Below are 25514 nucleotides of genomic sequence, written 5' to 3' on the forward strand. Positions count from 1 at the left end.
TGAAAAAAGTGAAGCGGTCTGAATACTTTCTGAATGCACTGTATGTCCAGCTGCTTTGTGCATGACTGTTAAAAGATGGGTTTTATAAATATGGTATGTCAAGCTAGCGGCTGCAGAAGCAGGTCAAGTTTGCGGCCCGTATATTTTTTTGCGTACGTATGTCCAGCTGCTTCATGCATGGTTGGTAAAAGATGGGTTTTATAAATGTGTCAAGTTAGCCGCTTTTTTTTTGCACCCCTAAAAAACCGCGAATTCGTGGAACACAGCCGCGAATAAATAAAAAAACTGCGAATAGAGAAACATGTTGCATTTTATCAACTGTGAATACGCGGATACCGCGAATAGCAGAACCGCGAATAGCGGGGTCTGACTGTATATTGATTTATAATTATTATTATTATTGTAACCTATTATTGTAATTATTGTAACTAGGGCATTGCCCGTACTATATCTATATCTAAAATTATATCCCCCCCCTCTATTTACATGAAATGGTTTGGTCCAAAGCGAACGGCTTGCGAGTACGGTGACAATCCCCCCCCTCTATTTACATGCAATGGTTTGGTCCAAAGCGAACGGCTTCCGGAGTTTGGTAAAGAAATCGCCATCGCGTGCACAAACGCGCAGGAAAGCGAATGAATCGCAAATTCGGTTTTATTAGTTTTAAAACATAGTTTAACGCCAACATAGTTTGCAAACGTGAAATAAATGAATACGCTGTCAAATGTGCCATCCGAGGCAGAGTGTGTCCTCCACGTTCGGCACACGCGATCGTTCGCTGCTCTCTGATTGGTTGAATCGTTTTTTGGACATAGCTCGGTAAGTAATTGTCCGATTAATATGAAACCTTGAAAAGGCACATCCTCGGGTCCCCAGCAATATACCTGGCAAGTTAAAAGTATATCGGACCCGTGGTTGTCGAGAAACAGCGGTCACAGACAAACAAACGTACAGACGTACAGACGTACAGAGATTACTGGAATTATAGATAGATGTCATTATTGTATCGATCTTTATTTTTAATACGTCATACATGCCTGCTTATGCACTTGTAATTTTTACGGTGTAGCCCATAGGGCAAAGCCGTCGAGGACAGTGTTTGTCCGTTTGTATGTATGTATGTATTAAAGGTGGGCGCGATTCGGAAAATTTTAAGTCCGCTTACCGCTTATCCGCTCCGCCAGCCCGTGTAGTCCGATTCGCTTATCCGCTTCAGCGGCCGAAAATCTTAGTCCGCTTACCGCTTATCCGCTTATCCGCTTCGATTCGATTTTTTAAAAGCGCTTCGACGTTTTTAAAGCGATTTTTGACGTTTCTAAAGGGAATTTAATGCTTTTTAAGCCTAAATAGCCATTTCTAACTACTACAAAGACAAACAAAGCTTTTAAGATCAAAAATATACATTTTTATTTAAATAAACTTTATTCAAAATTTATTGAAATAAAGTTTTCCACTCGACTCTACTCTACTCTACAGTTAATTTAAATATAATTTTAATATATGCAAGTTACATTAAAGAAAAATCAATTTGCCCGTCCTTTCTTTGACAAGAGAGTCTACTAGTCAACAGACTAGCAGTCTGTTGACTAGTCCTCGTCTTCCTCCTCCACCTCGTGGGCCTTCTTGAGGATTTGGAGGTTGCCCTTCATGAAGACGAGGGCCTCGAAGTTCGGTGCAGCCAGGGCCGACCTCTTAGGCCTGAGGATGTCCGACCCGTAGCTGAACATGCGCTCGACCGAGGCAGAGCTCGGGAGCGGCGTGTTATGCCTGAGAAATAGAGTTACCCAAGCATCACGGAACTCGCAAACTACTCGCAAAATACTGTTTTAAAACAAAGTTTATTTTCATTTTTCACTTACAGTTAATATTAAAAGTTTTAAAACTTAAAATGAATTGTTTTAGCAAAATATAATGTGTATTAGGTGACGTCAGAAATCTCAGATTTCTCTCCATCTCAGAAATCTCAGATCGCGAAGTATTAGTCAGAATTCTCTCCATCTTGACGTTATTGCCGCTCTAGCGTCCAATAAAATATTCAGTTTTCACTTATTATTCACTTAAATAAATATTCACAATTCTAGAGTAACGGCTCAGGCTAACAGCTGATTTGGCGAATCGCGATGCGCTTTAATTTTTCGGTAGTCCGCTTACGCTTATCCGCTTCGGTTTCCGGGGGTTGTTCCGATTCGCTTATCCGCTTCGAAAACGTTAGTCCGCTGCAGCGGATAAGCGGATAAGCGGACTTTCGAAGCGGACCGCCCACCTTTGGTATGTATGTATGTATGTATGTATGTATGCATGTATGTATGTATGTATGTATGTATGTATGTATGTATGTATGTGTGTATACCAATCAGAGCTGAGGATCTGGTCATGTATGTATGTATGTATGTATGTATGTATGCATGTATGTATGTATGTATGTATGTATGTATGTATGTGTGTGTGTATACCAATCAGAGCTGAGGATCTGGTCACATGACAGGGTGATTCGATTATCTCTGATGTCATTCATTTCACATCATTACACACACACACCGCCATTTTGATTTATATGCCGTTCAGGCCGAACAGATCGTCGAACCTGTCATATTCCACAATCACCATGCTCTACCTTTACGTTTTTCATTCAGTGTGAAACACAAACAAACCGATTGTTAAAATGACCATTAAATATCGAAAGCATAGACGTTACGGCTCTTCCAACAATACGGTACTGTACGTACAAGGCCTTAGGCCTTAGGCTTTATGCCTCACCTTTGGACCGCTTCGGACAAATTAAGCCCAGGTTTCTTAATGCAGTAGTCTATCGTTTCAGTAATATCGTTTTCCTAATAATAATAATATAGTAAATATAACCATAACACTTTAATCCTAATATAATGACTTGAATACAAAGTTAATGGATTGAAGCGGTGTATGGTTCATGATCAGTGATAAGTGGTGTTCGGCATGAATATTAATAACGTGGGAGTAAGGAATTCGCCTCGGTTTTTTTTTATAGTAATATCATTTTCGAAATAATGATAACGTAGCGTTAATATTATAGTAAATCTAATTGTAACACTAATCCCTTCGTAGTGACTGCAAATTTAATGGAAGTTAAAATATATCATCTTCTGCATATTAAAGTAGCGGCAGTTTTGTGTCCATTACGTCTATGATGTCATTACGTAGGCTGACTCCACCGATCGACATTTTAATTTACTCGTAGGCCTATACCCACTCACTACGGGACCTGCAGAAAGGGTCATTCCTCCTTGGGGTATATAGATTACAGTCAATCTATGGTCGGGTCTCAAGAACATTGGGTGTGTTCATTTACCAAGTTTATTGTGGAGAGATCGCCAAGTGGTTTAAGCATTCCAGCAAGCACTCCATTCAAAACCATTAAGGAACAGCTGGCTTGGCAAGCGCTGGCTAGCTGCTTGGTAAATGAGCACACCTCCAACCCCTGTGGGGTACATATATTACAGTAGGTCTTTGCTCAGTTCTGCAGGTAAAACTTACCTGACGGATGTCGGGATTCCTCCAAATTTCTTTGTTTAATGTTATATACTGCATTAGCCACTGTTTGAAAAACTAAACATATGTGTTTGTGGTTTATAATATTCTACAAGTCCGGCTACGCCGCCTAGACTTTTGGTCTTGTTTTAACTAAGTAGTACTTTTTAATTCATTTTATTTATTTGTAGATTTTTAACAGTCATTGCAATTTATTTTTTTCATTGTGTTGATTTTCATTTTATATTGTAAATCATTCACAATTAAGCTTCTGACTGTGATGATTTGATAACAAAACCATGCATTGAATTGTTTAACATGTAATCACAGAACACATGAATAAGAATTCACTTTTAATTATTCATAATTTCAACTACAAGCTTTTGGGGAAAAAAATGCACTAAAAGTTAAACTTGCGTTTCAGAGAGCAGTCAGCAGTATGTCTCCAGAGCCGTGGTTCTTAACCTGGGTTCGACCGAACCCCAGGGGTTCAGTGAGCCAGTCTCAGGGGTTCGGCGGAGGTCGTCCGAAATGCTTTGCAATTTGTTTTTTTGGTTTTTTAAAGTTTTGTATCAATTTTGAATCTATGTGTAATTACGCTTATTAATAATATTATTATTATTTTGCTATGTGTGGAACGAACGAATGGAAATGTTATTTGTAATTGTATTCCCATCCCATTCATGGTTTCTCTGGTCTGTGTTTAAGATAAGTTGTTTCACACTGACTGTAGTAAGTTGAATCAATGAGCAACTTGCTAATTATTCTGTTGATGGTGCTTACTTGCACCATTAGGTGGAGGTGATATCACTCCTTTGATCGCAATTCAAAACTAACAATTCACAGTTTTCTATGTAATATTATAATGGGATTTGAGGTGACATAGAGTTGAGTAAATAATAAATCCCGTCATCGTAACTATAAGTTGTGTTTTCTTCGTTAAAATTTCTCAGTTTTCAGAGGGGAACTGATTATATTTAAGCATGTTCCTTTTTTAATTTTTGTCATATAATTATTTGCCCGAACTCAATCATCGCATCAGCTTGTTACTTTTTTTTTTTTTTTGCAGTATGTCGAGCAAAAAAAGGAAGTGGTCGGAGGATTACGTGCGGTACGGGTTCACGTGTTTGACGGAACGAGATGGAAGTCAGTGTCCAAAATGCATGCTTTGCAATGTCAAGTTGAGCAACTCCAACCTAGCACAAGCAAAACTACGGGAACACTTCAAAAAATACTGCACGGCGAGGGGCAGCACAAAGACGCAACGCTGGATGAATTCAAATTGAAGAGAGGCCGTTTCAATGCAAGTGCTACCTTGCCCACTCTCGGCTTCGTTCCAATTGACAAACCGATCCTCACCGCATCGTATGAAGTTGCGTACCTGATCACAAAGCAGGGCAAACCGCACACCGTTGGCGAGACACTCATCAAACCGGCCGCGTTGAAGATGGCCAACATCATGCTGGGAAAAGCTGCTGAAAACAAGTTGTCTCTCGTTCCACTCTCAAATGACACCATCAGAATCAGAATCGACGACATGAGCGACGACATCCTTGGCCAGGTAGTTGCAGATTTAGTCACGAGCCCGACGAAATGCAGCCTTCAACTCGACGAGACCACCGATGTTTCGAATTTGAGCCAGCTCATCTTATTTGTGCGTTATGTCAAAGGAGACGAGATCAAGGAAGACTTTCTGTTCTGCAAGCCTCTCACAACAATGACGAAGGCACCTGACGTGAAGAAGCTTGTGGACGACTTCTTCAGAAGCAACGGCCTCTCGTGGAACATGGTGTCTGCAGTTTGCTCGGACGGAGCTCCAGCCATGCTGGGATGCAACTCCGGTTTTGGAGCGCTGGTGAAGGCCGATGCACCACACATCATCGTCACGCACTGCGTCCTGCACAGACACGCGCTGGCATAAAAAACCCTGCCTACAAAACTGGCCAATGTTCTGAAAATCGTCGTTGAAACTGTAAATTACGTGTGAAGCCGTGTTCTGAATCATCGCATCTTCAAAGAGCTGTGCAATGAAATCGGCTCTGAATTCGAAGTCCTTCTCTACCACTCTAACGTTCAATGGTTATCACGAGGGAAGGTAGTGAGCCGTGTTTTTGCCTTGCATGTAGAATTAGCCCTGTTTTTGCGAGAACGCCAGCATTGCCATGCAACGCACTTTCCAAGAGTCAGAGTTCATCCTTGCCTTGGCGTACTTGGCTGACATCTTCGACGTACTCAATCATCTCAATTGCCAGATGCAGGGCGGTGGAGTGAATATCATCGAATCTGAAGAAAAGCTGAGTGCTTTCCGAAAGAAGTTACCGTTGTGGAGGCGGCGGACAGAGAACGACAACTTCGCGAACTTTTCGCTACTGGACGAGTGTGTGAGCGGGATCGAAGATGAGTCTGAAGTTGGAGGCACTGCTGTACCGGGGGAGCTGAAGCAAGCGATTGCCACGCACTTGGATGAGCTGGGAAAGTCATTCAACGGCTACTACCCCGACCAAGAGCAATACCCTTACCCAGCACGGGTGCGGCAGCCGTTTACTTTCGACGTTGCAACGGCAGATGTCAACGACCAATACCTCGACGACCTCATCGAACTTCAGCAGAGCCAGACTCAACAACAACTCTTCGGCACAACAACGCTCTCAACGTTTTGGTGCCGCCAAATGGAAGGGTATCCTCACATCGCTAAAATTACCCTTGAGATCCTCAGGCCGTTCGTTACAACGTATCTCTGCGAGCATTCGTTTTCGAAACTGGTGGACATTAATACAAAGAAAAGGAGCAGGATTCCATGCGAAAATGATTTGAGGGTGGCCCTTGCCAAAACAAAACCACGCATTTCCCAGATCACTTCCCGAAAAGAAGAACAGAAAACGCATTAAGATGCAATTCTTCTTAATTTTTTTTGTCAAATTTGAGGGGTTCCGCGAGTGTTCGGTGGGTTTCGTTAGGGTTCGGCGCCTTTAAAAAGGTTAAGAACCACTGCTCTGGAGGAACAAGGTTGAGTTGGCATTGCTAAGAGGCGGTGACATTTATAGTGGTCCTCGATGCTTTCCCTTTTTGGTAAACACAGGTTGCCTTCTGGAGAGGAATTTCAAAGGGCACAGTTTTAACAAATCGAATGACCTTTCAAAAGATCCTGTTTGCACAGTTTTAGCAAATCGAATGACCTTTCAAGAGATCCTGTTTGTGACTTACGGAAGTGTTGGTGAAATGCCTTTAAAGATGATCGAAATATCAAGCAGGATGAGGTGTATAGATTTAAGTAAAGTTTGCGAACACAGATGAGATGGATTAGATGGTCTCGATTTTTAAACATTTTATGGGCTCATTTTAAAACATTTTTTCGCGCCCTCTCCTCTTAAATGCAATTCTACAGTGTCTGAATCTATTTTTATGCAGTTTGATATTTTAGAATAATGTCATTGAGGTTTGGTGAAAGGTCAGGCTCATCGTCAATCAATCCGAGTTAAAATTGTTTTCACTTTCATGACTTGAATAATATTCTAATTGTTTGTCCACATTTGAGTCCATTACTATCATAGCAATCTAATATGTTCTTCAGCACTTGACATGAGTTTTACACTGCAGATATGTCTCGCACAAATCCACAATTCTTAATCACAGATATTTTTTGTATAGATACGAGAAGAGTACAAGAAAAATAGGCTTACCAGGATAGGTCTAAATCCAAAATGAGGCCCTCCTAATTATTCTGTCCAACTTTTATGATGGTACAAGTACAACTGTGCCACAATGTACAAAACGAGCATAACTTAGTGGTCTCAAAGTCCCATGCTCAAAGTCCCCGCCCCCATGGTTATAAACCTCTCCATTGAACAAGTAGAGATGCTCACGGTGTTTGAACACCGACCTTAATCTTTTGCAAAACTTTATTTCTTCATTTCTTTATTTCATTCATTCTCACGGTCTTCTTTATTTTCTTCATTCTTTATTTTAATATATGTCATAGTTAAAACATGGTAAAATATGGTTATTGGTGTATGATTACCTGTTTGTAAGAGGTCAACATATATGCAAGCTGTCTATTGTCAATACTATACACAGCAGGAAGGTAGACTATGTAATACCATAACTAATCTCCATAATGATGACAGGAATCATACAAAACGGTCACTTCTCTGTAACCTTTAACACTGTTGTCCACTCTCATCCTAAACGGTTTGCAGAAATTCCCTAAACTTGGGAATCATGATCACCACGTGGCAAGACGGTGCAAGAGCAGTCTCATTTTTGGTCCCATCCCCTGGAACCATGGGGCAGGGTCAAAAGGTCAAATACTAAAAAATGCAATTCCAGGGACATTTTTTTTTGTATTTAGTGCAAAATGCATGTATTTTTATTATGTATTTAAAATGCATTTATTCAATGTATTTTTGTATTTGATGTTTTTCATGCACTAGGGAGTGGTCACAGGAGTCAAAACACAAGATTTTTTTTTTTTATCTCAAAAAACCTGGTGGAACCTTTTGCCATCTGTTAACTTTCCTTTAGGTGGGAAGTGTGGGGATTTGCGATGGCACACCATCAACATTGCTGTAGTTTAAAAAAAAATCTTTATTTGCACAGTTCCATCTCAATCTCCAAACAAGGAAGAGCAATCAGAGATTGCAGACCCTCGCCAAGACGTGTTTTAGTGGTTTTTAAGGCTTTTGTGTTGAAACAAATATGGCGGCCGAACCACATGACCGATGACGTCATCATTTTTTTCCTACACCAATTTATCCCGAGATGACACTCAATAAATTTCTTCTTGATTGGATGAAGTTCTGTACTTGTCGAATTATGACGTCATAATGGTGGCACCTATGACATCATCATTAACATATGTTACTCCCCATGGAGAGTTCTTTACAATGAGCCATGTCTCAATTTTTTTATGCAGCGCTTTCGCAGATATAGGGGTGCAAATTTTTTGTGGTTTTTCCAAGATGGCGCACGTAACATGTGACCTATGACGTCATAATTATCATTACAAAATTATAAAGGAGGAGGTGCATCTCTGGTGAAAATTTCCTGTCAATCGGACAAACGGTCGCAGAGAAAATCATATTTATTCTGTGTAGACAAACAGACAGACAGACAGACAGATGAAAAATCACTCATAGAGCGACACTTGGCAAAACAGAACAAAGTGGAATGGCACTTGAACAAAAAAGTGGAAACAGAAAAATACATTGAACAAAGAGCATCCTTTTAACCTCAAAAATAGTTGTTGGTTGAATTCAGTTAACTGATGTGTATATCCCATTCAAATTTCAAGTGAATCGTATGAAAATTGAGGATTTTAGAAATTTGAAATTGTTATTGACTTTTGGCCTATGTTGCTCTTTTGGCCTATGGTGATCTCAAAAATAGTTGGTGGTTGTATTCAGTTTGCTGAAATGAAAATGTTATTCAAATTCAAATCAATCGGATTAAAATTGAGGATTTTAGAAATTTGAAAAAAGTGGTTGACCTTTGGCCTATGTTGACCTTTTGGCCAACACTGATCTCAAAAATAGTTGGTGGTTGAATTCAGTAAGCCGATATGTAAATCCTATTCAAATTTCAAGTCAATCGGATGAAAATTGAGGATTTTAGAAATTTGAAAGAAGTGGTTGACCTTTGGCCTATGTTTACCTTTTGGCCTAAGCTAATCTCAAAAATAGTTGGTGGTTGAATTCAGTTAGCCGATATGTAAATCCTCTTCAAATTTCAAGTCAATCGGATGAAAATTGAGGATTTTAGAAATTAAGAAAAAGTGGTTGACCTTTGGCCTATGTTGACGTTTTGGCCCACGCTGATCTCAAAAATAGTTGGTGGTTGAATTCAGTAAGCCGATATGTAAATCCAATTCAAATTTCAAGTCAATAGGATGAAAATTGAGGATTTTAGAAATTTGAAATGGTTGTTGACCTTTGGCCTATGTTGACCTTTTGGCCTATGCTGACCTCAAAAATAGTTAGTGGTTGAATTCATTTAACTGATGTGTATATCCCATTCAAATCTCAAGTGAATCGGATGAAAATTGAGGATTTTAAAATTTGAAAAAAGCAGTTGACCTTTGGCCTATGTTGACCTTTTGGCTTAAGCTAATCTCAAAAATAGTTGGTGGTTGAATTCATTGAGCCGATATGTAAATCCTATTCGAATTGCAAGTCAATCGGATGAAAATTGAGGATTTTAGAAATTTGAAATGGTTGTTGACCTTTGGCCTATGTTGACCTTTTGGCCTATGCTAATCTCAAAAATAGTTGGTGGTTGAATTCAGTTTGCCGATATGTATATCCTCTTCAAATTTCAAGTCAATTGGATGAAAATTGAGGATTTTAGAAATTTGAAAAAAAGTGGTTGACCTTTGGCCTATGTTGACCTTTTGGCCTATGTTGATCTCAAAAATAGTTGGTGGTTGAATTCAGTTCGCCGATATGTATATCCTATTCAAATTTCAAGTCAATCGGATGAAAATTGAGGATTTTAGAAATTTGAAAAAAGTGGTTGACCTTTGGCCTATGTTTACCTTTTGACCTTTTGACCCAAAAAATATATAGGATTTTGTCGGACCACGAACTCTACCATTTGGTAAAGTTTCGTGAAGATCGGTTTAAAATTGTGACCTGTAGGCAAGTATAAGTGAGCAGACAAACACACACACAAACCAGAGTGATCAACATACTTGTTTTTTTGTTTTTTTTTTGCGAAGTAACAAACAAACAGACTCAAATGCAATACCTTCTCCTCTGGCGAGGGTAATAATCATTGTCTAACTTAATAACAAAACAATAAACAACTGTGATTACATTGCAGATGTTAATCAAATTCCAAAATTATACAGTAATAAAATAATTGTATTGAATAATCTGTATTATAAAAGGAGACGTGTCTGTCTGTCTGTCTGTCTGTTTGTCTGTTTGTCGTGTTGTAACTTGAGAAAGGATTAACGGATTTCAATAAATTCAACTACGGTGGATTCGGGTAACTCCCGGGAGTGTTTGTGATCCAAAACCTTTTTCTTTTTTTTATGGGTGATGGACACGCGTGTCAAAACTGCAAATGCCAACACTATACCTGCATTGGTTATACCTGCATGGTTGGTTGGTTATACCTGCATGGAGAGCAGGATCTCCCAGGAATCCTTTTTTTTCTTTCCCCATACATTAGCCATCACAACAAAGATTGGTATTCCCGTCAGTGAAGCGACGGGTCTTATCTATATCATTAAAACGCTTATTTCTGAAGTTTGTAATCGGAACTTCTCCCCAGATATTGCTTCTGTCGCCCCAAGATACGTGTGATACAATGTAGTTATGACTAACCCTTCCATATAAGCATACCTATGTCTCCAAATGTCTGTAAGTGTGGAATAAAAGCTGAAAATCAGTGAAAAGTTTTGAATAACCCGCGCCATTTTGTTTTACGCACAGTGAGACGCTGCACTTGATACCGAGGAGAAGAAGAAGACGTCCCGATGTGTGCCGGACGCGCAGCGACTCGAGAGGCATGCTACGCCTTTTAATACAAATATTAATGTGATCAGAAATGTAAAGGGGATACTTACCAGTAACCACACTATAAGAGACAATACTGCAGTTGAATACAAAGCGATATTCAGGAGATCCGCCAGAATGAATGTTGGTGCCAACTGTTGAACTGACACAATTATTTTGAAAGGAAGAGGAAGGGCAAATTAGTTTGTATGAACATAAACACTATTTATGCCGGTGATTTTCACTGGTTACCGCTAGTATTCTAATAATGCTTAAATAAAGGGTCTGACGACACTGAACCACATATTTTTTAAATTGACAAATGCAACAATCAAATTTGATTCTCATTTTCACGCCAGAATATGTGGTTCATGGATTGCATTTCAAGCTTTACAATGTTTTATCAACGTTATCTGAACCATGTCCCAGGGAATTTAAGCATGTAAATAAAACATTAACTTCACCCGCAATCCCTAGCGAGATCGCATGGTAATTAAATGGATAGATGCAGTTAATATATGATAGAGAGTCCATAGGACATGGAAGAACTTTAAGATAAAGTTTGAAATATGGCAAATCACCAAAAGAATGAAGCAGATAGGCAGAAAGGGGGCACAACGGCAAATGAGATGAAAATATGGCTTTAGGTATAGAGGGTTATAAGATCGCTCTATTCCCACACATGCAGAAATGTGCAATTTTCAAATACAGATATCACTATATAAAGAAATGTCATTGTGAGTTTGGAATTTTGAAAAGGTGAATGACCGTAATTTTGCTCAAAGGGTGAAATCAACAATGAGCATGCAGATCCAGAACTGGTGCCAATGACCCCTCCATGCAGACGCCCGAACAAATATTGAACTAGAAAAGCACTCGGTAGAGCGCATACCTCCGCCAGACTGAACTGTTTTTGTATCCCACTGACAGGCTGGAGTTTGTATCCCACGGATAGGCTGGATTAAACAAAATGTAATCGGCTTCTTCTTGTCACGTACACAACTTATCCACCTGGTTTAGTCACAAGTTGTGCACAACTTTTTGAAATATCATGCTTTTTATCGCTTTTGCCCCATCTCTCAATGGCGAAGAATCACTTAAAATTAAAGCATTCTTGTATCTGGATTCAAATATTCACCAAAACCGAATAAACTCTTCTTTGTCACACGTACAACCTGTCCAGTGTCCACCAAATTTTATCCGAATTCATTCTCAACTTTTTGAGATATCCTGCTCACAATCAAACAATGAAAATTGCAAATGACATCACTGTCACCTTGACCTTTGACATATATAGTCAAATAGCATTGATAGCCTCACTTTTTTTCCTTCGGAATCCTATGTATGGTAAAGTTTGAAGAAGATAGCTGAAAGCGTTCGCGAGTTATCGAATTCACAAACATACATAAAAACGAGACAGACCGACATATGATGAAAATTTTCAATTTTCGTCATACCAAGAAAGACGTTGTGCAGAGACGTGCAAAATCCCTAAAACAAATTTGACCTTAAAAATAATCGGTGGTTGAATTCAATGACCAAAGATGCAAATCCAGTTAAAATTTCAAGTCGATCGGATGAAAATTGAAGATTTTAGAATTTTCACCTAAGTTGTTGACCTTTGGCCTATGTTAACCTTTTGGCCTTTGCTGACCTCAAAATAAATAGTGGTTGAATTCAGTGACCTGATATGCAAATCCTCTTCAAATTTCAAGTCAATGTCAATCGGATGAAAATTGAAGATTTTAGAATTTTCACCGAAGTTGTTGACCTTTGGTCTATGTTGACCTTTTGGCCTATGTTGACCTCAAAATAAATAGTGGTTGGATTCAGTGACTTGATATGCAAATCCTCTTCAAATTTCAAGTCAATGTCAATCGGATGAAAATTGAGGATTTTAGAATTTTCACCTGAGTTGTTGACCTTTGGTCTATGTTGACCTTTTGACCTATGTTGATCTCAAAATAAATAGTAGTTGGATTCAGTGACTTGATATGCAAATCCTCTTCAAATTTCAAGTCAATGTCAATCGGATGAAAATTGAGGATTTTAGAAATCTGACAAAGTTGGTGACCTTTGGCCTATGTTGACCTTTACCTCCACTCTCTGCCGCTCCATTCCTCATCCCTCAGATCGGCAGTCTGCAGCCTCCTCACTCTCTGCAGACCTGGACAAAATCACAGACTGGGCAAACAAGTGGAACATGTCTTTCAATCCTGACAAATCTCACACTCTTACAATGTCTCTCCGAAAGGACCGACCGGACAACCCTCCCATCCACTTTCTCAACAATCCTCTCCAAGAAGTTCTGTCGCTCAAACTTTTGGGTCTCACTCTATCTGCCATGATTCTTCGTACCTGTTGTTTGTGTCCTTTATGTCGTCATTAAAAACAGTAAATTTCCTGTTCAGAATGATTTTCAATTTTGTTTGATTGCGAGGCAGGAAGACGCTCCCAGACAGAGTATTTTCTTTTCATCTCACTCCTCTCTACACCTGTGCGATCAGGACGAATTCAGAGTCAAAGTGCTGCGAAAACCACAGGTTTGTTTTCCGATTCGTGTTCAAAATATAACATTCAATCGAAATGTAGTTGTTCCTCGATGTATAAACCGACGTTTGTAGACGGCACAGACAGACTTGAACCAATTGCTTAACCCTTTTCACTTAAATGTGTGTGCGAGGTAATGAAGAAAAGGGATGATATATAAATCGTAAACATCCCTGCAATCAATGTTTATCCATACTTTGTCCCATTGTGTGATTATTTTATTACTTGCACACCGCTGCAAGCTCTGAAATCAGCACCATAAAGTCAGGCAAATGGTCTGCCATTTGTGAGTGTAAAAACAAGACGACGCGGTTTATTTTTGTCTTTCATGCAAACGTTACATGATTTTGTGTACATGGGTCTGGTCTGTTAGTGTGGGAGGTGCGGACAGAGTACGGCTGATACTTACCACCCTTACCACCCTTACCACCCTTACCACTGCACCGCATGGTGGTTGGCATTTTAATATGTAATACTTAAAACACTTTACTTAAATGTACGTTATTTCCATCCAGTCTTTCAATACAATCTTGGATGGAAAAATCAATTGTATCGAAGTAAATGTACACGACGCTGGGGAGAACGTATCGGGTGTTCTCGTGGAATAAAAGGTCAAACGTGAATGAGGATTCCTCAAATAATCGATACCATAAGAGAGCAGTTTGTCTGGTGTGTCGCCATGTTTCTCAGAGATGGCTGAACGGATCTTCGTCAAACTTTCAGGGGTTTGTCAGTGAGTGCCTGGGAGTGTTTTAGATACAAAGAAGGTTTAAAATATATATATTTGAAAAAAAAACTCGATTTTTTGAGGGATTAAAAAAAAAAGAAGCTCTATAGGGCCAAAACCTTTTTGATTAATGACAGTTATATACAAGTACACATACTCATAAATAAATACAAAACAATCACCAGACATTTGAACACAAATAAATCAAACAATTCCAGAAGTGTACGAGGTTGGTAGTAAGGCTTCTTCTTCTTCCTGATAGGCATCACACTTAACTCAGAAACGTGATGAACGGCACATTCAGCAGCAGATATTCAACGAAAAGGTTAAATGATGATTTGACATTTGCGATGGATTCTGATTTGGATATAATTGCTTTTCCATTATATTTGCCCGAATTCCAAATATGTTGTTTCTTTTTCGCTTGAGCAACACCGGGTACTCCAGCTATAAATGCTTATTTCCTTTAATCGGGGTACAAATACAAATACAACTTTGTCTGGGTGTAACATAGGTTATGTGGCCGCGGCCGCATGCTGGGGTGTGGGGAGCTGGGGGAGGGGCGTAAGTTCTCTATGTAATTGTGTACCGTGTAGCGCCACCTGGTGATGGTGGCAGAGGGTATTACAATTTTGCTTTTTTTACCTGGGCAACACTGAGGTTAAAGCACTCTTCACATGGATAAATCTTTCCTCCTTCCTTTCCCCCTCTCCCCAAAAACGGAGGGGCCTGTCAAAGCCCCCCCCTCCAAAAATATGTTTATATAGTATATCTTTCCCTTCCCTCCCCCTTCCCTCCCCCTTCCATTCCCCCTACTCCATAACTCCCCCCCCCCCAAAGATGTATATGTAGTATATCTTTCCCTTCCCTCTCCCCTTACCTTCCCCTCCCCTCCCCCTTCCCTCCCCCTTCCCTCCCCCTTCCCTCCCCCTTCCATTCCCCCTACTCCATAACTTCCCCCCCCACAAAGATGTATATGTAGTATATCTTTCCCTTCCCTCTCTCCTTACCTCTCCCATCCCTCCCCCTTCCTTCCCCCTTCCATTCCCCCTACTCCATAACTCCCCCACCCCCCCCCCCCCCCGCTCTGGCAATGCCAGGTACTTCAGCTAGTAATCTATAAACAAGAATGAGGGTCATTGAAGAGCAAGATAACCGACGGTGAAAAGGTAAGGAACTGATAGCAAGGCAGTAAGGCCACAGTTAGACACAACAAGCAAGTGAATGAACAAACAGGAAAAGAGGGGAGAGAGCAGAGAATGCAATAAGAGGGTTAAGTTAGGTTGGGGTGTTGTGGGAAGAAAGGGTAGCAGGTATAGACTATAGAGGTGAGGATGACAAAAGATGGTAGTGTACCACATGCTTGAAATCCTGGAGGGAATTGAGTGGGATTGAAGGGCAGATAGAGGGAGCTCATAACAATATCCAACATCCACCAGGGAGGGCACAGCAAATACATTGCAGGTGGGGGTTATGAAAAATCCTCTGTTGACACATATCTGACCTTTGTGAATATCTATGGCCAGGATGTAATAAAAATTGATGTTGGGAAGGCCCAGCAGACACTTTAAGAGCAAGTAGAATGGATGTGATCAAGGCCAGGAAGGAGTGCATTTAGACTTGTGACGTTGCTTGGTTACCAGTTGTCATTTTGAGCAGCAATGACGCATTCAAAATGCTATTCTGGGATGGCACCTGACCTTGCTTTCTGCAGACACTGCACGTACACAGCATTGGGCAGCCTTTGGATTTCTTCTGTTTATGGATTAGCTTGCATTTTCAAACGCCTTGGGACATCTGTTTATGAAGGCCAAAAGAGGGAAATCAACAACAGGCATGCAATACTGTCGGTCATTTGAGGAATAGATATTTCACAAATTGTTGTTTTGCTTCCAGAAGTATAAATGATAAATGCGGCGGTCGGATGGGTCAGTGGGAACGTGCTGTTCTGGTCTTGAGGATTCCATTCCTGGTGGAATCAAATCCGGCTAATATTGCCCTCTGCATAATCCTTCAAAGGAGACTTTCTGCCAGGCTGTCGCCTCTGCAATGTGGGAATTAAACATGGCATTCAATCGTTCGCATGATTATACTGTAATATCCGAGCTGGAGCAATAGTCAAATTCAAAATTCCCTGCTTGGCAAGAGTTGGAATAGATTGCCCCAATACTACATTAGGACCCCTTATGGGCTTTTTGCTACTCTCCGCAGTCCTCAAAATGGGGATCGGTTATACTAAAGGTCGAATTATCAAATGTAGCTTCAATCAGGGCTACAATTAGTTCTCGCTTTTACTCTTTACTGCTGTAGACGTGGTTTTTCAAAAGGATGACGTTTCAACCGCCTTTAGAGGCCATTTTCCCCCACAGAGCAGGGGTTGGCCTTTTTTGGTCCCCTTTTTGAGACAATGTTTTATGGCTGGGTGCCTTCCTGCTGCCAACCCTGTTAGTCGCATCTTGCGACACAGGGAATTACCAGCGAGCTGGTACTCAATTTGCCGACATCAGAAGGATGACAGGCTGAACCAACCTCCCTGGTGTTAATTCAGCGATCGACCAGGATTCGAACCCAGGATCCTAGAATCCCAAGCCGGCACCCGAACCGCTAAGCCAACACCAGGCTCGAAAAGTGTGACGTTTCTGCAGCAATTATCTATTGCAACAACACCTAGAACGCCAATGTCTGATGTTTCTCACTCAACTAGGAACATCTGTACATAACATTGGGCCAAAGAACATAATCAAAAGATATACAAGATCATAGTTACTGTATCCATTGTAACTATGGAATCAATTGTTTGGTTCTACAATGATGATGTCATTTGTTTGAACCACTGCAACGGAGCTCCGCCAGTTGGTGGTGAAACCTCAGATACACATGAGAGGGCGCTCTTCAACTAGCCCTCGGGAAGATGAAGTGAAGATTGTATGGGAGGCTGCGCAGACGCTGCCATCAGGCTGAATAATACGCATCTGCACCTCAATTTAGTATTCGTGCCATGGCATCGCCGGTTTCAGAGATGCCAAATTGCAGGACGTGACAATCACACAGAATTGGCCCGGGAGAGACGGTGCATGATTCGGATATTTTGGTGGATGCGGTGTCACACCCCGCACAGAAGATGCACCTGATTCAAAGGAGTCTGTTCCACTGGGTGTCCACATATAGTAGGTGAAGAACACAAACTGTTTGTTTTGCGCATCAATGTCTGTTGTGTGTACCTGCAGCTGGGTATGAATGTCAATCACATTATAACAAGGAGACTCTTTTACATCCAAGAGGTGGTGCTGCTCATATAAGGTTCAGCTTTCCCCAAGTAAGCAAATGGTTGCTAGTTCTGTTCTAGCTGGTAACCATGAGGTAGTGAGTTGGAATACCTCATCGGTGTGGGCTCCAAATCGTTTTTTTTTTTTTTTTTTTTTTTTTTTTTTAATACTGAATCGAGGCTCGTGAAAGTGCTAACATTTACTTCACAAACAAATCAACCAGACAAACAAAATATACAAAAAGAGGGAGCGGAAGACAAGATGGGGAGAGAAGGGGAAGCACACAAACACAACATCCGAGAGCAGGGAGATGTGTGGAAGGGAGAGGGCCCGGGGGGAGGAGGCATGGGAAGCGGGGGGTGGGGGGGGGAGGGAGAAGTATAAAGCACAAGGACACCAAGGACTTCCTGGACAGAAGTTGGTATTTCAAAAAAGTGGAATTGGGGTGAAATTAGCGGGGGTAGAAAAGATCAAGGTTTTGGATGGGGGAAGATAAGAGATGGTGGTGAACAGCTGTTTTAAAGACTTGATGAATTAGTCCTGATCATCACGCTTGTTTTTTTAGAGAATATAACAGGAAATGGCCGTTATTTTACAATTCTTGGAAACCTCTTTCAAAACCAGTAACCAGTTAGAGTAATAGACACCCAAAACCATAACTGTAAAGCACGTTTGGGCTGCTCTTTCCTTGCTGTTTTGTAAAAGCAAAGCCTTTAACACAATGGCATGGTGTGATGCTCTGAAAACCGAGTGGAGGAGCTCCTATTTAATATAAGCATCCAATTAACCTGCCCCTTGCCTTCAACCGACATTCGCCAATCGATGAGATTGGAAACATCAATGTGCTTCACTTGAATTACAAATGTATTAAAAGACGATGAACAAATCCATCTTGTACATGGAATTATGAACTTCAGACTCTTTCATGCCAATATTTACCTCTGCCACCGAAGGTGGATGGAGGTTATGTTTTCACGCCTGTCTGTTTGTTTGCGAACAGGATATCTCAAAATGTTGTGGACGGATTTTGGCGAAACTTGGTGGACAGGTTGTGTATGTGACAAGGACAAATCGATTCGATTTTGGTGAAGATCTGAATATGGATTCGGATACGAGAATTATTTAATTCTCAAGTGATTCTTCACCATTAGGAGATCGCGTGAAAAGCGATATATAACATGATATTTAAAAAGTTATGGACGAGTTATGACTAAACTTGGTGGACGAGTTGGTTAGGTGACAAGAACAAGCCGATTAGATTTTGGTTCAGGTCAGAATCCAGATCCGGCCTATCAGTGGGATACAAACAAACTGTTCAGCCTGGCGGAGGTATGCTCTCGACCGATTTATTGTTCTAGTTTGTTCCGGTATTATGTTTGTTAAATGTCTGCAAAACAACAACTAAAAAGAAAGAGCAATCAGAGATTACAGACTCTCGCCAGGACGTGTTTGTGGTGTATTTTGTGGGGTGTTTTTGTACATTCTTTTATTATTTTGTACAACCCCACTTTCATCAGACACATGTTACACTTGACGTCCTCTTTATAAAACTGAATTCAGTATTGTATTTTTTTTTTTTAACGTTTTTTGATGAGGCTGTCCTCAGGGTCTTTTGAGTCCCTGGGGTCTTTTTCATCCTTGGAGTCTTTTGGGTATTTTGGGTCATTGGGGTGTTTTGAGTCCTCGGGGTCTTTTGGGGTTTTTTGGGGTCTTCAGGGTTTTTTGGGTCCTCAGGGTCTTTTGGTTCCTCGAGGTCCTCTGGATCTTCATGGTATTTAAGGGTCTTTGGTGTATTTTGGAGTCCTAGTGGTTTTAAAGTTTCTTCAAAGGTCCAATGGGTCTCAGCAGTCCAAAGTGTTGAAAGGTACATTCCGATTGGACATAAATAATAGACGTACGTAATTAATAGACAGGATACGACTGACATCAAACAGTTCATTATTAATAGATATATTGAAAGCTCACATGGCTGGAGAAGATAATATTAAATAGTTTCTTCTTCTTCAAACAATAACAATTTCTGGCTGCCAGACTGTAAGACCAATCGTGTTGCAATTTTAAACACGTGTTCCACTTTACGACTACTACATTACTTTGAAGTTTCACATCGATCAATAAAGTGGTTTAAGAGATAGTTTAAAAAAAAGATTTTCATTCAATCAAATATGGCTGCCAAACCATGTGATTTATGAATTATTCAAGAACACCATGGTATCCCCAAGGCATGGGGAACATATGTGTGAAGTTTCCATTCGATCTGTTCAGCCATTCTGGAGGAGTAGCTTTCTCAAGGTTTATTTTTCAAAAAATCATAGCCACCAAACCATGTGACCTATGACGTCATGGTCGTTCGTCATGGGTATGTGATCATGCATGTGATGTTTCGCCTCGATCAGTTCAGCCGTTTTGGAGAAAAGGGTTTTTTAGAGATTTTGTGTTTTAAAAAAATGGCCGAACGACGTGACCGATGACGTCATTATTATTGCTTTTACTCCACCAATTTATCCATAGATGACACTCAAGAAATTTCATCCTGATTGGATGAAGTTTTGTACTTGTCGAATTGTGACATCATAATGGAGGCACCTATGACATCATCATTAACATATGTTATTCCCCAGGGAGAGTTCTTTATAATGAGCCATGTCTCCATTTTTTCTACGCAGCGCTTTCGGAGATATAGAGGTGCAAATGTTTTTCGGTTTTTCCAAGATAGCGCCCTTAACACATGACCTATGACGTCATACTTATCAATAAAATTATGCAGGAGGAGGCGCACCTATAGTGAACATTTCCTGTCAATTGGACCAACGGTTGCAGAGAAGAGCATACTTATTCTGTGCGGACAAACAGACAGATAGACAAACGGACCCAAATGCAATACCCTCTCCTCTGGCGAAGGTAACTAGAACAACAATCGGTAGAGCGTATACCTCTGCCATGTTGAATAAATAGTTTACGTTTTGTATCCCACTGATAGGCCGGATCTGGATTCAGACCTGAACCAAGGTCTAATCGGCTTGTTCTTGTCATCGAACCAACTCATCCACCTAGATTTGTCAGAACTCGTCCACAACTTTTTGAAATATCATGCTATACTGAATATCGTTTTTGGCCCTATCGCTCTATAGTGAAAAATCACTTAAAAATTAAATAATTCTCATCTCCAAATGCGGATCTGGATCTTCACCAAAATCAAACCAATTCGTCCTTGTGACACTCCCAACCTGTCCACCAAGTTTCGTCCGAACCCATCCACAACGTTTTGAGATATCCTGTTCAGAAACAGACAGACAGACAGACAGACAGGGGTGAAACCATAACCTCTGCCCACCTTTGGTGGCAGGAGTAAAAACACCAATAATGGTTAGGGTGACGGTCTTAGTAACACCAATAAAGTTTATTTTTTAATTCATTCATTTTGTAAACTCACACCGTTGCATCATGTGAATGAGTCAATCATAGCTCACTTAGAAGCTGCATGAGGATTCATAAAATAATCACATACAGCATTCATTCAATCGTTTTATTTCCTGGAACCTCAAAGTGTAAGCTACGGAATGGACACATTACATTATACAAGCAGGTCAGCCGGCTAAATTGTAACATACTCTTTAATGTTACGACGTGTTTTGCGTTTCTTATTACGAGGTAACGACTGTCACCATAATCAAAGTTGTCTGCTGAGGTTCATTTTCTAAGGTTACTTTGTATCAATGTAAATCGATAAGAGTATAATAACTTCCGTAATAAGCAAAGTAAAGATAACGTTTCGGGTGTTAACCTCTTTGTTAATGCAAGAGGTAACCCTACCGAGCAGGGAAATTGGAGGACAGGACTAGGAGACTACAAAATGTGTGGTATGCGTAGTAAAGAGAAAATAACAGGTGTGGCAATCTGGGTAAAAGACTATTGTATCGAGATGGAAAAGGGTGATATTAATGAAGGTAGAGGAGTCTGTGTGAATGGAGAATGAAGATGGTAAGAACAGTAAGGTACTCGTCGGATGCTTTTATCATGCCTGCGTTGGTGACGGAAGAGCAGCATTTTAAGGGTCCATGAGGAATTCAGAATGCCTTGTGGTAAGGGAAGAATATTGATTATGGAGGATTTTAATTTGCCAGGGATAGATTTGGTCCTTGAACATGGAAAGGGCAGGAGAGATGAGGATTTTTTTAGACGTAGTCAAGGATTGCGTTTTAAGTCGGTTTGTATGTAGATGGAGGCCCACGAGGGCCTCTTTTTAATCACAATATGGTGGAAAAGGTTGAGAAAGGGTAAATTTAGGTTGACAATAGCATAATGAGTGCAAGGATTTTGTTAAGAGTTAGCACTTGGAGTCATGGAATAAGGCTAGTAGATTTCAGGAAGGCAATCCTTCAGGGATTTAAGGAAGAGTTAGGTGCCATAAGATTGGCACAAGCGAACAGGAGGGCAATCGGCATCAGAGTAATGGGCAACCTTCAATGAGCAGATCCAGAACCGATGAGCCAAACTTGTAAAAATGCGATTTGAACTTGTCATTTTCAATGAACATGTACTCGGTCATGTGTGACAGCAATGATGCATGAAAGGCATCAATGGAAAGCTGAGGATCTCCTCATAATTGGTAAACCACATGTAAATTGTCAAACTAAATAACCTTTGCATATTAACCCCTTGAATTCGGATTATCTTTTTTTTAATACGCACTGTATATATATATATATATATTGTTGCGGTTCTGAGAATGTACATATATGATTCATAAAGGTTAAAGGTTTTGCCCCCATAGTTAGTCCACATGCAACACGTAGGTCACCTTAGAATGTTAGTTATTTCTTAGTATATGTGAGATAAGGCCATTTCCAATAGTGATACCTGCGTTGTGTAAAGAAATAAATAAGAGTAGGCCCCGTTCATTTTGCAGTCCGCCCTCCAAATCTACCTCGTTGGGCAGTATCCATCCCGCGCCCCGATTCGGCTAATGCACCTTGCTTGCCAGCAGCGTTCGCTGCTCTTGGGGTTTCGCTCAAACCAGCCCAGATGCCATGAGGTAAGGCCTGGAAAAGGGGCGGAGCGTGAGGTCGGGGGTGTGGCCACGTCAAGCAGACATTAAGGGCGGAGCCGGGAAGACCCCAACAACCAACCAGGGCTCAGTGGGCATGGCCTAATGGGCGTGGTCAGAGCGCGGCTGGGACATTCGAGAGGGTTCGCTGGGCAGCGTTATATAACGGCACACACAAAGCCCTTCCAGAGGACTTACCAGAGGACTCGCATGAACAGTACTTACCAGAGGACTCTCGTGATAAAGGCTGATGCGCACGGGAGGACTGAAGGAATCACGCTTGGCTTTGTAAGAGGATTTATGCGGTTTATGACCACTTGAGGATATATGCGCTTTACAAAGGACTTGCACGATTGCGCTTTGATCAAGAGGACTGTGATGTTGGCATTGATTGCAAGAACTCGTTGGGGATTCGGCTTTTGGGCTTGCTGGAAGTGCATATAAAGCATTAGTATTTCCATTACGTACGCGGCCGTGAGCCGTGAAGTAACCGCTAGCGCAGCCTACCGATCCCCACCATATAATTGTCCGATCAGCGCCAACGACACGCGGCGAGCTTGCCTGCTGTCTACCATCTTCGTCGTGGTACGAGTCGGGGACCGGATCGAGCTGTGGAGATCATCACTGGACCTTCAACCCCGACCATCTACATCCCCGTGTGAGTGTGTGTGTGTGTGTGTGTGTGTGTGTGGGCCCGTTTGTCTGGAGTAGTATAAGACTGTTATTAAAGCTGCCCTGTGTATTCTGTGCTTCTCCTTCTTCCTGTGTAAATAATTAATAAACCAATCTGTTCTTCCTTTCTTCTTAATTCGACCGTATCAGTCTTTTCTTCCATTGGGTAAGCGTGGCACGATCACAACCGCTCCAATCGGGTTAGTTCCTGTTAACGGCCCGATTCGCGGCTCGCTATCACTCGGCGTGTCCACTAAAACCATGGTTCGGGTGGGGTTATTTCCTTGCTTCCTGGGAGGCGTTGGTAATTAGGTAATAGGACTAATTCGACCTACCACCCTATTCACCGCTGACCGGAAGGAACGTAATAGCCCCGGATCGCGTTGGCTAGATAAAAGACAAGGGGATTAATCCCCCCTTGGTAAGGGGTAGGCCGACGTTTGGAGATCCGCAACAATTGGTGTCAGGAGTGGGATTTGGAACCTGGGACTAAATTTGTTGGACCAAATTTTGGACACCAATTTTGCACATTGGCCACAACAATTGGTGTCAAGAGTGGGATTGGACCCGAAGTGCGTCTAACGCACTCAAAAGTATGAGCGGCCGAAATTTGATTGAACAACCAAATTAAATCGTGCCATGGATAGCCAAGGCGGTCGGATGCCGGTGGGGGTAAATGAAGAAGATGAGGAGGTAGAATCGATCCAGGACCCCCGGGAAGAAGTAGAAGAAATGGAGGATGCAATTAATGAGGGTGCAGCAGTAGAGGTAGCAGGCGAAGAAAATGGCGGCGCCTCGCACGAGGCGGCGAGAGCCGCGCCCGCAGCACCAATGGATATGAACCTCTTTATGATACAACTCAGGGCGTATATGGGAGAACAATTGGATAAAATGAGGGATGAAGTAAGGGGTAGCAAGGGCGAGTTGACTAGAAAAATGGATATCCAAAGTGACAAATCCACCCGGGAAATAAATAATTTGGAAAGCAAAATGGGAGAGCAATTGGGAAATCAAATTGGGGGATTAGAAAGCAAATTGGGGGGATTAGAAAGCAAATTGGGGGGCCAATTGAAGGACGTGGGTTGGCCAAATGGGAGAAATAAATGAGGGGTTAGTGGGGTTGGAAAACAGGATGGGCACCCAAGAGAATCGAATGAAAGGGATGAAAGACGGGTTAAAAAGGTGTGGTAACCGAATAGGTGGCCAAATAAAAGAGATGGGGAAAGAAATAAAGCGCAGGTCAAGCGGGAAAGGCACAATGGTACGCGACGAGGTAGCGCGACTTAAGGAACACGGGGAAAGCGAGGTTGAGCCAAGCACAGCCGGGTGGACCGGGGTAGAAATAGCGACACGGGGTGTGGAAAAGCCTACGGCCGCCGAATTAGAAAATTTTATTTTATTAGCACCAGCGGTCGTTGAGGAAAAAGAAATTGAAATAAAAGAAATAGAGGAAATTGGGGCTGAAGAGACGACAGACTCAGAAAAATCAATCGCGGGAGGAAAAGATGGAATGTACCCAAAGTCTGCATTCACATTGTGATGTCGTGCTTTCTAACCCCAATGAGAGTTTGCATATGCGGTTAGAGGAGAAAAGAATCCCGAAGGTAAGCAGGATTGTGTATGGTGCGAAAAGGTTTGGCGCGAAAGTGTTTGGCGCGAAAGGATTTTTCACACGGCTGGGATCCCGACGTCACCCGGGCGCTTGTGGAAGGTCCGTTGTGCGCTGTGTGAAGGTGAATGGCGCGAGAGTGAGGAAAAAGTGTGCGCCGAAGCGCGAGTGTGAAACAGAGTGTGTTACTGAGAGTGAGAGTGAGTGCACAACAGAGTGTATGTGTGAAGAGTGTGATACAGAGTGTGCAATGGTTGTAGAGAGTGTGCAGGATTGCACACCAGAGTGCGTTGGAGAGGGTGTGCGGGGGTGCACACCAGAGCACGTGATTGGGTGTGCAATACAGTGCACACCCATGAGCGTTATGGAGTATGTAACAAAAGAGAGTGCGCCAGGAAGTGCGCGAGAGAAGTGTGTAATGGAGTGTGCGAGTGGCCTGAGTGCGCCTGAGTGGTGTGCCCCTGAGTGTGGAACGGAAAAGTGTGCACGAGAGCGTGCGGTGGCAGAATTAACGAAATGCATGGGATGTATGGGAGGTGCTGGAGCGCCGGGTTGTGTGAGTGTAGAATGGGTCGCGTGGTGTGAGAACGTGACTCGAGCATCGATGCAGAACGGGACAGCGTTTAGGCTGACGTACAGCCGA

General features: G+C 41.7%; 2 protein-coding genes across 6 annotated transcripts in view; both read right to left on the reverse strand.

Moving 5' to 3' along the window:
• LOC137427920 (thromboxane-A synthase-like) overlaps nt 1-7365 on the reverse strand; it is a 126277-nt gene extending 118912 nt beyond the window's left edge. For 2 of the 5 annotated variants that reach the window (XR_013623239.1, XM_078776632.1), the window contains exon 1: nt 4886-5396. Coding sequence is in view for 2 of the 5 variants with exons in the window: in XM_078776632.1 (XP_078632758.1) it covers nt 4886-5055 (170 nt within the window). In the remaining 3 variants the exon portion in view is untranslated. Of the gene's footprint in view, nt 1-4885; nt 6495-7184 lie in introns of those variants that run through there. The other 3 variants (XM_078776636.1, XM_078776637.1, XM_078776628.1) reach the window with 3 other exon arrangements.
• LRP6 (LDL receptor related protein 6) overlaps nt 1-25514 on the reverse strand; it is a 347763-nt gene that overhangs the window by 250106 nt on the left and 72143 nt on the right. The gene's annotated exons all lie outside the window — the stretch shown is intronic.

This window comes from Myxine glutinosa, chromosome 1 (assembly GCF_964187855.1).
Source record: "Myxine glutinosa chromosome 1, kmMyxGlut1.1, whole genome shotgun sequence".
NCBI lineage: Eukaryota > Metazoa > Chordata > Myxini > Myxiniformes > Myxinidae > Myxine > Myxine glutinosa.